At 38.5% G+C, this 17,426-nt stretch overlaps 1 protein-coding gene across 1 annotated transcript in view; it reads left to right on the top strand.

The window, feature by feature from the left end:
• bbs4 (Bardet-Biedl syndrome 4) overlaps positions 1-17,426 on the top strand; it is a 35,580-nt gene that overhangs the window by 8,850 nt on the left and 9,304 nt on the right. The window contains exons 3-11 of the mRNA XM_061975373.2: positions 1,778-1,857; positions 4,856-4,919; positions 5,080-5,191; positions 5,329-5,401; positions 9,220-9,273; positions 9,357-9,484; positions 11,596-11,650; positions 11,766-11,834; positions 12,093-12,245. Coding sequence (XP_061831357.2) covers positions 1,778-1,857; positions 4,856-4,919; positions 5,080-5,191; positions 5,329-5,401; positions 9,220-9,273; positions 9,357-9,484; positions 11,596-11,650; positions 11,766-11,834; positions 12,093-12,245 — 788 coding nt within the window. The remainder of the gene's footprint in view (positions 1-1,777; positions 1,858-4,855; positions 4,920-5,079; positions 5,192-5,328; positions 5,402-9,219; positions 9,274-9,356; positions 9,485-11,595; positions 11,651-11,765; positions 11,835-12,092; positions 12,246-17,426) is intronic.

The following is a 17,426-nucleotide window of genomic DNA, read 5'->3' on the forward strand; positions in this document are numbered from 1 at the left end:
CGGGACCGCGGGAATGGCTGGAGCCTATCCCAGCTTCATTCGAGCGGAAGGCGGGGTACACCCTGGACAAGTCCCCACCTCATCGCAGGGGAAATGTGGAATAAAAATCTAAATGTTAACTTTAAATATGTTGAATCTAATTATAAATGTTAAACATAAATGTTAATTGTAATTATAAATTTTAAATCTCTATATCTATCCATTTTCTACCGCTTGTCCCTTTCGGGGTCGCGGGGGGTGCTGGAGCCTATCTCAGCTGCATTAGGGCGGAAGGCGGGGTACACCCTGGACAAGTCGCAACCTCATCGCAGAAATCTCTATAATAAATGTTAAATATAAATGTTCAAGATAAATGTCACATTTTAAACATAAATGTTAAATATAAATATGTTGAATCCAAATATTAAATATTGAATGTAATTATAAATGTTACATCTAAATGTTGAATATAAATATAAATGTTAAATATAAATATTAAATGTTTAATATAATTGTTAAATATACATTTTAAATATAAATGTTGAATCTAAATATAAATGTTAAATGCAAATGTTAAATATAAATGTTAAATGCAAATCTTAAATCTAAATGTTGAATATAAATATAAATGTTAAATCTAAATATTAAATGTAAAATCTAAATGTTAAATCTAAATATAAATGTCATATCTACATTTTTTAAAATTTTAATATCAATGTTAGGTGTAAAACTAAACTAAAACTAATTTAAAATTTAAATGTTAATTCTAAATGTCTCGCCAAGTGTAAAGCTATAGAAAATATGCAAATATCCCACTATTCCCATGCCTCTCAGCACGCAAAGACACAGTCATATCTTTGATGCCATGCTGTGAAGAAAAGGAATGAAGATGGAAGATTGAAAAGTAACATAAAATAGGGGTGCATATTGCCAATTGCTGGAGTTGAACCCTTGGCCAAATGCTGACTTTGCGCTCACTGTGCTTCTGTTTTGATCTTCTAGTCCACTGAAAACATACTCTTTAAAGCAGACCTAAAGCAAGCGTGTCAACTGGATGTGATTGAATTGTTACATTCAGCACCCCATAGACTTGAAACTGAGCACTTATTTTCACATTGCTAAATCTTATTTTTCACTAATTCACTAATCTTATTTTTAGACTTGGAAGGATGGTAGTCGGCGCAACATTTCTTTGAATATTAATTATACATGTTTGCTTGTAAGACAAATAATGCCTTTTACTGGAAAGACTATGGACCCTTCTTTTGGGTACTTTACCATTTCTAATAACGGTTGCTCTTTCATCCAGCCCGGTATTTTCCCTGTGTGTTCTGTCACGAGCGCCTGACTTGTGAGAGACATTGTTGCCCAGGCAACGAGCAGTTTTACTCTACCTGCTGAAGCATTAAAAGACCCTTGAAATGAAATTAATGCATTATGAGGCAATATTTTCAACATAGCTGGTGGGTTGATTGTAGATTATTAACGCTGCGTTACCATCAGCAGTATGCTAATTGTCGATTGCCTTCACAAGGGTGGTGGATGATTTATTCATCACACAAATTAGAAGCGTATGAATTGAAAATGGTCTCAAATAGAGCGAGCGGCGGGGGAAAAAAACGCTTACAAGCTGAAACTGGCGGTTGGCCGTGTGGCTCTGGCTCAGCGATGTATTAATGTCTGCAAAAAGGTGCGCACTCTAAGGATGAATCAGTCAGCCGTCGACAAAGACATCAATGGAAAATGGTTAGGATCTTTTTTTACAATTCTAGTCCTTTAATCATATTCTTTCTTTCAGCTCCAGAGCTCCCTATTATGGAGAGAAAGAATTGGCTGATTCACCAGCACTATATACGTAAAGACTATGAAATCTGTAAGGTAAGGCAGTTTTGGTATGCTTTGCCTTATACAGGTGCATCTCAGTCAATTACAATATTTTTGAAAGCTAGGTTTTAGTCGTTCCAAAAGTACAACTCATATTTATAGAATTTTACACACTAAGTGATATCTTTTAAGACTATATTTCTTAGTTTATTAATGTTCATGATTATAGCTTGCAGCTAATAAAATCCCCAAATTCAATATTTATAAAATGTGAAAATGTTGTCAAAAAGTTCAATATTGTGAACTACTGGTTCACACTCAAATCAAAAAATGAACTGCAGAGCCTTTAATTTGTCTCTTTATCCTGTTTTTCCCGCAGGGCTGCAATGTAGTTGTGGTAGTGCAGCTAGCCAATTAGCATAATTGACCATGACACATGTGCATGTTGTTTTTATGGACACGTTGGGAGACCGACAAAGAACAATGAAAAGCAAAAACACGAATTAACTTAATGAACTTAATGAACTTTTTTCTGTCTCTTTTTTGTGTTTTTTTATGCCACGGACAAGGCACCGGCACCAGCTGCTCGCTAAGAAGAGTGAATTATGCTTTCGTGTTAGTTTCCAAAAGTCTCCAATGAGACCAGAAAAACAGAATCTAGAAGGTTTTGAATAGTCGCTATGTATAACTTGCTAAGTTGGCAACACTGATCCTTCCTCATGCTTCTTCTAAATCAGTGGTTCTTAACCTGGGTTCGATCGAACCCTAGGGGTTCGGTGAGTCGGCCTCAGGGGTTCGGCGGAGCATCTGCCACGGAGGTCAAGACAAACCCGACTCATCCTGTAAATAAAAACTTCTCCCTATCGGTGTATTATGGATACCCCGGAACAATGTTCCCTCTAATTTTCCATCTGATTTGCAGGTGTGTAATTTGTTGTGAGTTTATGCAATGTGTTGGTTTTGTTCTTTGAACAAGGTGATGTTCATGCACGGTTCATTTTGTGTACCAGTAAAAAAACATAAAACTTTGTCTTGAATTGGAAAATAAACCATTTTATTTTTCACTAAAGGGTTCGGTGAACGCGCATATGAAACTGGTGGGGTTTGGTACCTCCAACAAGGTTAAGAACCACTGTTCTAAATTCTCTGGCAAACCGAGGGTCCTATTCTCCAATGTGCTTAAATTGAAACATCTGCACAGTTCAATCAATCAATGTTTATTTATATAGCCCTAAATCACAAGTGTCTCAAAGGGCTGCACAAGCCACAACGACATCCTCGGTACAGAGCCCACATAAAGTTGCGTGGATTCTGGCCGCGCTGAATTCTCCCCCTCGACTTAAAGGGGAACTGCACTTTTTGGGAAATTTTGTCTATCCTTCACAAGTAAGACAAGAACACTTTTTTTTTTAATGCACTCCCAACTCGTAAATAAACGTTAGCAATTCTGCTAACAATGGAGTCAATGGGAGTCCCTCTATTCTGCCTTTAAAGCGCTCTAAAAACATTCCAAAAACCTCCACCATTGTTTTATATGCACGCTGTAAGTATATATGTAATGTAGTTACAGGCACATTCATAACAACATATAATATTTATGTATTTTGATCATTTGAAGCATACGGCGGAGAATTAATTCCCCAGACGCATCACAACATTCGCTATTATACAACAGCAACTACCACTAATGACAGGCTTCAGTAGAGACAACAAAGACTACTTTGTGACAAATGATGATCCAGAACCTTGTCTTTTTAAGCCTGAATATGAGGAGCAAGTCACAGTATTGTTAATTGCTAAAAAAACAAATACAAATAAAATAGAAAATCACTTTCTGTACAATGTCTGCTCTCACTGAGATGCTGACTGATGGGATGTTCATATATTCCTCTTTAATATAAAAGGTGGGCCATCTCCGGGTCTAAACTGCATGTCAAAGTTGACCAACTTTTTTTTGTTTATGCACACAACCCTCTACAAGTGGAATGCATGATTTTTAATCTAGAATTAACTTTCACCAGAGGCGATGCAGCACTTAAGTACGTAAATAGCTGCATAAAGCTAGCTACCTCTCTCTGATCATCAGTTGTTCGTCGGTGTTAGCACTTATAAAAACAATATTGTTAATACTTGGTTAATATTCTGCTCACAAGATGGAAATGGAGTATTGTTGGTGGGTTTTAAGTGTTTTTTAAGAGGGGTTTTATGGGCGCAATAGATTATACCTACTACCGTATTTTTCGGAGTATAAGTCGCACCGGAGTATAAGTCGCACCTGCCGAAAATGCATAATAAAGAAGGAAAAAAACATATATAAGTCGCACTGGAGCCTGGCCAAACTATGAAAAAAACTGCGACTTATAGTCCGAAAAATACGGTATGTGCATTGTGAGCCACCTCGTACTTGCCGTATTTTACAAATTAGAATGTATAAAAAGAAGAAAAAAATATTTGTTCTTGTCTCACATAGGAATTGTAAATGATAGGCAACATTTAAAAGAAAAGTTCCCTTCCTGTGTTGAGATGCTGAATTAGAATTTAATCTACTGTAGCGCGTTGGAACGACAAGTTACATTTATAGGCAATCCCATTATAATTAGTTTATGAGTGAAAGCTAGTAAGTAGCGTAAAATCTATTGGTGGTAATTTAGATCAGAATCAGATAAGTACGTAAGTAAGAACGTGTAAGACACAACGAATTTGACTTGGTAGACTATGCTCTTTGTTCAATGCAAGAAACAAAGAAAAACGCAGCAACTACAAAACAGCGCAGTGTTGTGGCGTCCATGCTGTATTCATTGTGGGGCGCCACAAATAAATTAATGTATGGGAGACCTAAAATGGCTGACATTTTTCTCGATCTTCTGATTTCTCTAAGTGCGCATGTGTACTGTCTCAATATATACATAAACTCAGTGATGATAACAATTGCTTGCATACCTACTGTGGTTCAATTCACTTTATTGGGCCTTGTAAGGCATCCATCATAACAGTTTCCCTCCCTAAATCATCATTTTACTCTTGAATTCACTTTTTCGTCCTCTCTGCGTAGGCAATAATCAAAGAGCAGCTGCAGGAGACTAATGGGATGTGTGAATATGCCATATATGTTCAAGGTGAGCCGGATCTTAACACAAGCAGCTTCAAATGAGCTATCTGTGGAACTTGGTCCCTAAGATGTGCTGACATGCTCCTCTTTGGACCTCTTGCTGTTCCTAAGATATTTAATGTGCAATTAAATCTCCTTTTTGTTTGTCTTTATACTTCATGGCACAGCACTAATCTTGCGTCTCGAGGGCAAGATCCAACAATCCCTTGAGCTGTTTCAGAGCTGTGCCATACTTAATCCCAGCAGCCCTGACAATCTGAAGCAAGTGGCCAGATCTCTGTGAGTTCGAATTCAGCATTACTTCATACTTAAAGGGAAAGATTTAGAAGTTCAACCAGGGCTGTCAAAAAAGTTGAAAAAAATGCTCTGTTAAGATGGCAACGTTCACATGGATTGTTGTTGTGTTTTTCTTGCAGATTTTTACTGGGAAAGCACAAAGCAGCCATTGAATTCTACAATGAAGCTGCAAGGCTCAACCAGAAAGACTGGGTACCACAAAACAGACACTTACTTATATGTAATAATTTTCTAGTACATAGTACTACACACTAGTTGTTGTCAAGATTCATAAGGCTTTTCTTTCAATATACTCTCCCCATATTTGAATATAAATGACCACACTCACCCCCAGTTGAACCCTGTTTTATCAAAGAACATCTGCACCATTAGGCTTGCCAAACTATTCAGATCCGTTTTGCAGTGATGTGTATCTACAGTTTGTTGAACCAGATCCATGAACTTCACAGCATGAAATTTTACAAACAGTGTGTTTACCAGCCTTATAGCTCCTTTTTTGTAATGCACATACACAATCTTTGTTTAACGCCACATGCTTGCTTGCAGAAAAAACACTCTTCTCGCAACTAGGGATGGGTACCGAAATCGTTACTTTTATAGGCACTGACCAAATTTTGTCGGTACTACCGGGTATCGATTTACATAAAAACAAATGCTGCAATATTTTTTGATACCTTTGTTGCCCATGACATCATGTCCAGTTGCAGACTAAACACCGCCTCAAACTCTGGGCGAGAAAACAAGCACTCAAGCAGCACTCACAGCAGACTCTAGGTAATGTTGCAATTTCCGAAATCAACAAGCACTCGATGTAAAATAAGGCTCCACTTTTCCAAAATGCTTTTGCTTGATGCTAAATTACTTTAGCTTTGCCATATACATGCTACTTATTAGCATTAGCGATTTTACATGGCAATTTCAACACCTCCAAATTTGGTAATGAATGCTACAACTAAAATGCAAATTGCAATCAAACACCTGGTGTGTGATAAATACAACACTCAGGGCCTGACTTACTGAAGGTTTGCGTTTACTAAAACATGTGCAAACTTGATAGTGCACGCAAAGCTGATCTACTAAACTTGTGCAATACATTTTGCATCTCTGTCTGAAATACTATACAGAATATATGCTGATCATCAATACGCCCTCAATACTGGGAGAAGATGCAAATATATTATACAATGATGAGTGATTAATCAGCACTCATCACCTTTTTGCGAGCAGTATTTAGCATTGTATTTATCATGTCTGAAAAGTACGTTCAAACGGGCACACACTCGGTGCTCGCGCTGCAAAGACTGACGATTCACAGAGAATCCTCCATCATACGTGTGTCAACATATTTTATGGTCTGTCAGAAATAAACATATTTCTGCAGAGACATATAGTCTATCCAGCAACATCTTTTTATAATTTTACACTGCATGCTAGGTGATTTAAGGTGCTGATTAAAACAAATTTAACTGATGCGTTTGGTGTCTGCTGCCGTTTTTTTTTTTCATTTATAATATATGTTACCATATCTCCTATATGCACATTTTTTCTTAAAGTATGCATATTTTGCGACTTGAGCACCAGCAAGTGCAGCCTCTCTTTCATGTGCGCACCTTGAGCACTGAAAAACAAGTGGGTTCCGTTGTAGAGGCACTTTGGACTGTGTCTAAAATGCCCATAAAAAGGGGTATATGTCTCCTGCATGTTTGAAAACACAGCAAACGCCACAGATAAGATAAAATAACATGAATGCTCAGTAAATGATCGAGTGTCTCCGTGGTGATGCCCCGCATATATAGTACACACAATATCCTCATTTAAAAAAGGGGGTTTGCGCCACTTTCGAATTGTACACTCAGTGTTAGTACAAACCCCGTTTCCATATGAGTTGGGAAATTGTGTTAGATGTAAATATAAACGGAATACAATGATTTGCAAATCATTTTCAACCCATATTCAGTTGAATATGCTACAAAGACAACATATTTGATGTTCAAACTAATAAACTTTTTTTTTTTTTGCAAATAATCATTAACTTTAGAATTTGATGCCAGCAACACGTGACAAAGTAGTTGGGAAAGGTGGCAATAAATACTGATAAAGTTGAGGAATGCTCATCAAACACTTATTTGGAACATCCCACAGGTGTGCAGGCTAATTGGGAACAGGTGGGTGCCATGATTGGGTATAAAAACCGCTTCCCAAAAAATGCTCAGTCTTTCACAAGAAAGGATGGGGCGAGGTACACCCCTTTGTCCACAACTGCGTGAGCAAATAGTCAAAACAGTTTAAGAACAACGTTTCTCAAAGTGCAATTGCAAGAAGTGTAGGGATTTCAACATCTACGGTCCATAATATCATCAAAAGGTTTAGAGAATCTGGAGAAATCACTCCACGTAAGCGGCATGGCCGGAAACCAACCCTCAGACACTGTATCAAAAACCGACATCAATCTCTAAAGGATATCACCACATGGGCTCAGGAACACTTCAGAAAACCACTGTCACTAAATACAGTTGGTCGCTACATCTGTAAGTGCATGTTAAAGCTCTACTATGCAAAGCGAAAGCCATTTATCAACAACATCCAGAAACGCCGCCGGCTTCTCTGGGCCCGAGATCATCTAAGATGGACTGATGCAAAGTAGAAAACTGTTCTGTGGTTTGACGAGTCCACATTTCAAATTGTTTTTGGAAATATTCGACATCGTGTCATCCGGACCAAAGGGAAAGCGAACCATCCAGACTGTTATCGACGCAAAGTTCAAAAACCAGCATCTGTGATGGTATGGGGGTGCATTAGTGCCCAAGGCATGAGTAACTTACACATCTGTGAAGGCACCATTAATGCTGAAAGGTACATACAGGTTTTGGAACAACATATGCTGCCATCTAAGCGCCGTCTTTTTCATGGACGCCCCTGCTTATTTCAGCAAGACAATGCCAAGCCACATTCAGCATGTGTTACAACAGCGTGGCTTCGTAAAAAAAAAGAGTGCGGGTACTTTCCTGGCCCGCCTGCAGTCCAGAGCTGTCTCCCATCGAAAATGTGTGGTGCATTATGAAGCGTAAAATACGACAGCGGAGACCCCGGACTGTTGAACGACTGAAGCTCTACATAAAACAAGAATGGGAAAGAATTCCACTTTCAAAGCTTCAACAATTAGTTTCCTCAGTTCCCAATTGTTTGAGTGTTGTTAAAAGAAAAGGTGATGTAACACAGTGGTGAAAATGCCCTTTCCCAACTACTTTGGCACGTGTTGCAGCCATGAAATTCTAAGTTAATTATTATTTGCAAAAAAAAACCAAAGTTTGAGTTTGAACACCACATATATTGTCTTTGTAGTGCATTCAATTGAATATGGGTTGAAAAGGATTTGCAAATCATTGTATTACGTTTATATTTACATCTAACACAATTTCCCAACTCATATGGAAACGGGGGTTGTAGATCACACGCAACATGCCCAGTAATACACGCAATGTTATAGATTGCACACCCTGTTTAGCGCATGGTATTAAAATCTTAATATCTCAGGCCTATACAGTATAGACACTTTATAGACTCAACAAAAAAATGACTGGCATATTCAAATTATTGTCAAAGACTACTTGCTAGCGAGGCAACACTACACTACTGCCATCTAACGTCTTGATATTGCAACTGCATTACTTGCAATTGAGACTCAGAAATGTAATAAGAAAACAAGGTATAACAACGGGACAGCACAGTTATCACAATCGGCTCATTTTTAAATGTTACAAAAAATGTTTATTAAACAATTAACATTTATTAACGCACACAAAAGTATTGAAAACTGATACTGTTGAGTACCTATATGGATTCCCGGGTACCGGGAATTGTTACCGTATTGGTTCAAATGTAAAAGGTACCCATCCCGTCTAGCAACACCCATTCACGACAAATGTGCACACAATTTCACACGTGCTGGGTTGGAATGATCCTTTCAAATATTATTTCCCATGTCAAATATGACTTTTCCTTACTTTCAGGAGATCAGTCACAATTTGGGAGTGTGCTATTTCTTCATCAAAGACTTCAAACATGTGAGTATGCTGATGAAATCAACCTTTTTTAAGCAGCGATTGTAACCGTCCCCAAATAATTTGAGCTTTTCTTTGTCTCGCAGGCTGAGGAGCAGCTCAACATTGCTCTCCAGTTAAACAAACACGACAAGACTTCACTGATGCTAGGGAAGGTTCATTTACTGGCCGGCGACACCGACAAGGCCATTGATGTTTACAAGAGAGCATTGGAGTAGGTTCAAGTTGAGCTTAATTTTGGACTTTGTATTAAAAACACCTGTTAACAAAGCTAAAAATCAGTCATGAAGTTGTAAAACTGCACAGTGTCTCACAAAATTTACTGCAGCCCTCACATTTGAGTAACAATTAATATTCTCAAAAAAACACAACTAAATAACACTTGAATGTTTTTAAGAGTAGTCAGTGTGTGGCTTGGACTAAAAATTACTCAACAAAAATATCAGGGCATTCCATCAATCGCAACTGGACTGTTTCGTTTGTCTTAGAAGATGTTTCGCCTCCCTTCGAAGTAGGCTTCATCAGTTCATGCTAATTAACTTAGATTGGTCAGATCTAGCCTCAGAGTCAGATTGGTCAGATCTAGTCTAGCGGCTGGTGCCAAATTCACAAATATTTATACTCCAATACCAGGAGGGTGTGCCTGGGCAAGGATGGTTTTGCCCTATCGTAGTGAGAAAAACAACTGTTGAAATGCAAACGAGCAATCCTTTTGTCGAAGCCAACGACAGTCATTGAAGTGTAATTTCCCCTAGTTAGCATTGAGGTATTGTTTGGCAGAACGATCGCTGTGGATCGACCAGACTTCCCAAAATAGTCGGAATCACCCAAAATAGTTGGAATCACCCACGTTAGCGTTCCATTCAGTTGTCAGCAAATGGCACAAAGGAGAATCTGTGACCAGAATGTTTCTAACTCCTGTTATTTGTTGAGTCTTATAGGAATGGTTGAAAGGACGATGTTGTATGTGGGAGACAGGCAGTGTCACAGACCACCTCCTCTGTTCAGGAGTGCAGTTTCTCCCTGAGGTGCACGTAGACTTGAGTCTTGGCCTGAAGAGTTTGGCCGTCTATGCTGTGCCATGTGTCAGCTTACTGGTTATTTTGTTTCCCCAATATATGAATTAGTGCATTCATCATTACACTGAGTATCATACACCAGATTGTTTTTGTGGGTGTGGGGTGTCCGGTCTTAGGTTGTCTGTCTCAGATTTAAAGTGAACGGGGATGTTGTGTTGGTATAAAACTCTCCTGAGTCTCTCAGATAGACCTGATAAATATGAAATGACAATATTTTTGCGTATGTCAACTTTTCCCTCCTCATCCACTCGGTTCTTGTTTCTTCTGGAACTGGATGTACTTTTCACAAACGACCAGCTGGGGTAACCACTGGCTTTGAGGGCTTCCCTCAAATGCCTATGATCTTTCTCTTTGAACTGTGGGCGGGTGTGAACATTATCAGATCTGTGTTGTAGGGTTCTGATAACGCCCAGTTTGTGGTCCAGTGGGTGGTGCGAGTCAAAAAGTAGGTATTGATCAGTATGTGTGGGTTATCGGTAAAGCGCGACATGGAGGCCCTGTTCTCTACCCTGATGAAGCCTACTTGGAAGGGAGGCAAAACGTCTTCTAAAACAAACCAAACAGTCCAGTTGCGATCGATTGAATGATCTGGATGAATAATATTATCCATAGACATGACTCAACAAAAAGTCATAAAAATGGTACCTTGTTTTTTGTTCTAAAAGGTCAGACGAAAACCTGAGCATGCTAACGTTTTATGCTAGTATCCATCCATCCATTTTCTACCGCTCGTCTAGTAATTATGCTATTATATTTGTATAAACCTAAAATTATTGGGGTTTGAGACATGTTTCCCTCTTGCAAGTATGCTAACTGCTCTAATTATAACAAGCCTACATTTTCTCCTTGGAGGGCCTTTTTTACTTCTGTATAAACTTGGTTCATTTCCTCCTTCTATTCAAATGTTAAATATTTAAAACATGAGGCGTCAGTGTAAATAAGGATATGATATCCATGTCATGGAGCTCATTATAGCTCCCTCCTGGAGGCAGTAAATGAATTAATCAAGTGCTTCAATACTGGTATTACTTAAATGAGATGTACCACACTGAGCTTGATTTAAATACTGATGGGACCCCTCGTTACCATTTCGTATATATTGTAATTTATATGTCACTGTTATGCTGAATCAGATCTTGATTGAACAATCAGCTCATCCACTGAATATTAAGTAGGTTTGCTCAAGAGTTATTATGGACAATAGCAGGCATTGTTGCCCTTTTGAATTGTCTCATTCTCCCAACAGATTCTCTCCAGAGAATACAGAACTCCTGACAACTCTCGGTCTCCTCTTTCTCTCCGTAGGTGAAATTGTTTAAATGTCTGACCTTACGCTTTAGTTACATTTCTTCAATTATATTCTGGTGGCATGTACAAAAAGGAGTAGCTAAATTGTTATGTGTTCCTCTTTTGAAGCTTGGGAAATACCAAAAAGCTTTTGAACACCTTGGAAATGCCCTCACGTTTGACCCCAACAATTATAAGGTATGTGCTAACATGCACACACACACACACACACACACACACACACACACACACACACACACACACACACACACACACTCTCTCTCTCTCTCAAACACACACTTTGTTTTTCTGTCAATCTATCTGATGGCAACACATTGAATCATTTAAAATTAAAAGGTCACACTGCTTGTCAGGTAGCTCTGCTTCATCTTTCATCCTTTTTCAAAGGGCGCGTCTTCCTCTAATACCTCGCTAATGATTGTTTTTATTTTGCAGGCCATCCTGGCTGCAGGCAGCATGATGCAGACCCACGGGGACTTTGATGTGGCCATGAACAAGTACCGCGTGGCAGCATGTGCCGTGCCTGAGAGCCCACCTCTGTGGAACAACATCGGCATGTGCTTCTTTGGCAAAAAGAAGTATGTCGCTGTAAGTAATATTCTTGTCAACCAATCAAACTTTATTCATAGTGGCAACACAAAGTGCTTTACAGAAAAAAAAGAGATACAAACAAACACACACACAGCTCGAGTGACAGAAATAAAACACGGCATGGCACCGAGGATTGAGAATAACTCAAATGAATGGCATCTAAAAAAAATTGCAGGAAACATATTACAAAATATATGTAAAAATAAAATACAAATAATACATTAATAAATTAATAAAACATAACATTGAGAGAATAATAGTAGTAATAATAGAATAAATAACATAGAAAATAAGACAATAAAAAAAATATATATATATTAGAAAATAAAAAAAACATAAGAGATCAGTAAAAAGCCTGAATAAAAAGGTGTGGCTTGAACCTTTTTTAATATGTCCTCATTACTCTAAAATTATCCGGAACAGTACGATTGTTCTACATTATTGTTTGCATATCTCTTGATGTTTAAAAGTAGGACAGTGTTTATTTTAATTGTGATTTAGAGCTTAGTTAGAAATCAGACATCTCACTACTCTTATCTCTGTACCAAACATAGATTAAGCATTTTAATCTTTAAGTGAAAGTAGTGCATCGAATGGAGCCCAGACTTTTCATCCTTGGTTTGTCATACGCAATATGTTCATGAAATATGTAGGACCTGTGTCACTCTGTCAGCAGCATTACATAAACACAAGCCAATCCCTCGTGGAGATCCATCCTACAATGTAAACATGTCACTCAACTCAGGCTTATTAGTTGAGACTTGAGCTGACTGGTAATTCAAAGTCAACAAGGAGACTTCAAATAGACACTGCAGCCTGACTTTCTTGACAGTATTTATTACATTTCGTGATATGTAGGGTTTGAAGTATTGAAGTACGCTTTACATTCCCGCGTCCAACTGCTGAGGCATGAACTATAAATAAACTCACAGCTACAAAAAAAAAAGTGTTTTTATACTTTTCACTCGAGCAAAACATCCACAGGGATTCATGTTAGTGATTGGTTAGATGTCAGTGACTGGACTGTGAGATCCATCCGCACAGAATGTATCTCTGCAATGTTTGTAGTAAGATTTGAGAGGATGTCCACACATTGGGTGTGGTGGGGGTGTTGTCGTAGTTTAATTTGCATAATTAGCCATAAGGCACGTGCATTTTAAGTTTTCTAGATGCTCTGGGAGAGACAAAAGGTGAGTACAAAACATGAAAAGCAAAACAAATATGCTTAGAAATTAGAGCAGGATCAGGGCTGATATTTATCTTCTTTAACTAAATGGCGATCGGCTGATAAGCTGCTGAGCCCATCTTTACCGCAGCTGTGTCCCATTGCTTACATAGCTAAAATTGTACTCATTATGAAAGATTCCTTCAAAAGGGATGCACATTCACGGAGACACAATTACATTTCCATATTCCTTGTTACACATGTGCAAGAGTTTTATGAATTCCAGGCGTGTCTTACCAGACCACCGCCTCAAATTTGACAAACGCGTCATCTATTCACAGTGTGAAGCCACTTCTAAGATACTTCTACCATCATGACTGAAAATAAACTAAGTTTATTCCAAGTACGGAGGACTAGAGGAAAAGAAATGGCGAGCACACACACACACCAAGCAGGACGACACAAGAACCTAACCGCTAAAGTTTCGATGTAAAGTAGGGCTGATCGATCCAGATGTCGATACGATTGATACCCAGTATATTATATGAATATAAACGATACGAGAGTAATCAGATCAATATTTTTTTTCTGGTTCTTATCACAAAGGACGGCTTTAAGGGAAAATGATTTAAAAGGGGTTTTCGCTTTTGTTCAAATATTACGCTCTGACATACTTGCCATCCTTGAGACCTCCGATTTCGGGAGGTGGGGGGCGGGGGTGGGGGGTGTGGGCGTGGGCGTGGATGGGTCGGGGGGGCGTGGTTGGGGACGGGGGCGTGGTTGGGGTGTGGTTAAGAGGGGAGGAGTATATTTACAGCTAGAATTCACCAAGTCAAGTATTTCATATATATATATATATATATATATATATATATATATATATATATATATAAAATAAATATATATATATATAGCTAGAATTAACTGAAAGTCAAGTATTTCTTATATATATATAAGAAATACTTGACTTTCAGTTAATTCTAGCTATATATATATATTTATTTTATATATATATATATATATATATATATATATATGTATATATATATATATATATATATATATATATATATAAATAAAATAAATACTTAAATTTCAGTGTTCATTTATTTACACATATACACACACATAACACTCATCTACTCATTGTTGAGTTAAGGGTTGAATTGTCCATCCTTGTTCTATTCTCTGTCACTATTTTTCTAACTATGCTGAACACCCTCTCTGATGATGCATTGCTGTGTGGCACGCACAAAAGTGCTTGCATCAAATGCACTAGAGTATGGAATCTTCCATCTCTCCCTAGCATGGCCCAAAACCGGTCAATCTTTGCTTCCTGAAGAAGATCTTCACTGCCAAGCACTTGGTAGTCCACTACTTCTTCCCGGAGCCTATCCAGGTCCAATCGCAACTGCGGCTTGGAACTTACAAGCGTATTTCTTCATCTTACTCGTCGTCGCCACGGCTGTATCTTCCTTGTTCTTCTGCTTCGTCTCCTTGTTGTGTGCGCAGTTGTGCACTGCACTCTCTAAAAGCCGTAGATGTTATTGTCGCATATGCATGTACAGTAGATGGCAGTATTGTCCTGTTTAAGAGTGTCACAACATTGCTGTTTACGGCAGACGAACTGCTTTACGGTAGACGAAAACGTGACTGCTGTTGTTGTGTGTTGTTACCGCGCCGGGAGGACGTTAATGAAACTGCCTAACAATAAACTCACATAAGAAACCAAGAACTCGCCCTCGATCATTCTACAGTTGTAACGTCATTGGGCAGGCACGCTGTTTATATTGTGGGAAAGCGGACGTGAAAACAGGCTGTCCTCACTCAGGTCCGCATGGCGCTGGAGGGGGCGTGGCGTCCCGGGATGTTTTCGGGAGAGGCGCTGAATTTCGGGAGTCTCCCGGAAAATCCGGGAGGGTTGGCAAGTATGCGCTCTGACCACAATATTTTGTTAAAACAAAAGTGTAAGTAGCTTTAAATACCACACTTTTAATAAACTAATTTCTAAAAATACTAGCAAAATGTAATAAGATAAGCTTGATTAAATGTTACTTTAGTTACTTGCTGAAAACATGTTTAGTTCTATAATCTATTGATAAAGTATCAGATTGTGACCCATTGCACGTTGAGAAGAGCAATATGTTGTTTTATGTTACAGTCTCTAAAAAACTGTTCAATAACACCCCCCTAAACTCTAAATTGGCAACACTGATCTCTCCTGCAAGGCCATTTGTACAGCATTGCGAAGACAAGCTACAACCACAGACAGTCCCATTTTAATGTGCTTATGAGTGACAATCGGAAAGATAGCACCAAATCTATTTGTGGTAGTCCAAATGTATCCATAGTGGACCGCCACAACTAAATGTATGTATAGCAGGGGTCCCCAACCACCGGTCCGTGACGCATTTGCTAACGGGGCACACAGAAACATAAAATATTTCATAAACAACCATATTTTTTTTCCGACTTAACTTTTGCTTGTCCCACTAGATACACCAATAAGCTTGTTTATAGATGTATAATAAAATTCATAGTCGCCATTTGTTATATTCGTGATAACTTTGTGGCATGATACAATACACATTAATGATAAATGTGACAGATTGTAGCCATAGGCTGATTACTACCATCAGCAGTCCCCAGTCCTTGGGAACCAACCATCTCATTGCAAAGAAACAAGCCCAGGGCTCCCACTAATTCAGTGTTATGGTGAGTTGTAGTTCTCATGCACTTATTTTTGCTATATTTGTCTTCCACACGTGGACTGCCGGGATGTGAAAACAATGCCTCCATTAAACCGGTCCGTGGCGCAAAAAAGGTTGGAGACCTCTGATGTATCGGAAACACTGGTTAAAATTCAATTCGATGAAATATGTATACACCGATCAGCATCAAAGCTTTTACTTGACAGGATGTAGTCTGTGAGTTAAAATGGAATCCTCAATACTCTGTGCTGCTGCATGCAGGATTCTTGAGATCATTATTGCATGGTAGGAGAAAAATGCACAGTGCACGCAAAGCGTGTAGTCTCAATAATCTTTTAGTACTTGTGCTGTGTGGATGGACTGAAGGAAGTTTAGTGCAGGGATTTTTACATAAAATGTGGTTGTGTTAACATGATGGGCTGGTTCACTTAAACTGTGTGTTTTAAGAACAGTGTGGCTCAAATTGATTTGGAATTGTAGCGCTTGCATTACTCCAGTGTTTCTTAACTATGTGGCCGGGGGGCCCGTTGTTCAGAATCTTGTATAAAGACAGTTTTGATTGCTACCAAAGACATGTGCGGCTGTGTTCCGGTGCATGCAATTGCTATCGTTTTGATGTTAGTTTTTATGACAAAATCAATCAAAATAATACATATATACATACTTCTAAACATATTCATCAATCCATCCATTTTCTACCGCTTGTCCCTTTTGAGGTCGCGGGGGGTCGCTGTATTCCATCTCATAAATTACCAGAGAACTTGCTTTTCTTTTGTGAGAGTATAATTTTGCAGCCGTATTTGACGCACTGTTGCTGCTTTCCTGCAGTGTTTAGTGACCAGCAGGCAATAAACGTAAACGTGAATATGATTATTTGAGTGGGCCCCGGACCCCTTTGTTGTGAAAAAGTTGGGCCCCAAGGTCAAAAATTTTAAGAATCCCAGATAAAGTTCGAGACATAACGAGGATGCTTCTTACAGGCTCGCTATTTTTGGGCGTAATATTTTATTACGATACTTGTCGAACAGTCAGCTACTAGAGATGAGATTTATGGCTCTTTGAAAGGAGCTGGATATTGAAGAGCTGTTCCTTTCAAAGAGCCGTTCAAAAAACTGGCTTGTTGTAATTAAATCTTTTTGTTACGGTTTTTATTTTAATTTTTTATTAAATGAAACAATCGCTGGAAGTAGTTATACGATATGTGGATCAGAATAATTTAAATTTACACAAATATTACTCTATTGGTGTGAATTATTCTGAAATGATGGCTATAATTTAAAAAATGTTTGGTTTTCATTGTAA

Source organism: Nerophis lumbriciformis, linkage group LG15 (genome assembly GCF_033978685.3).
Source record: "Nerophis lumbriciformis linkage group LG15, RoL_Nlum_v2.1, whole genome shotgun sequence".
In the NCBI taxonomy this organism is placed as follows: domain Eukaryota; kingdom Metazoa; phylum Chordata; class Actinopteri; order Syngnathiformes; family Syngnathidae; genus Nerophis; species Nerophis lumbriciformis.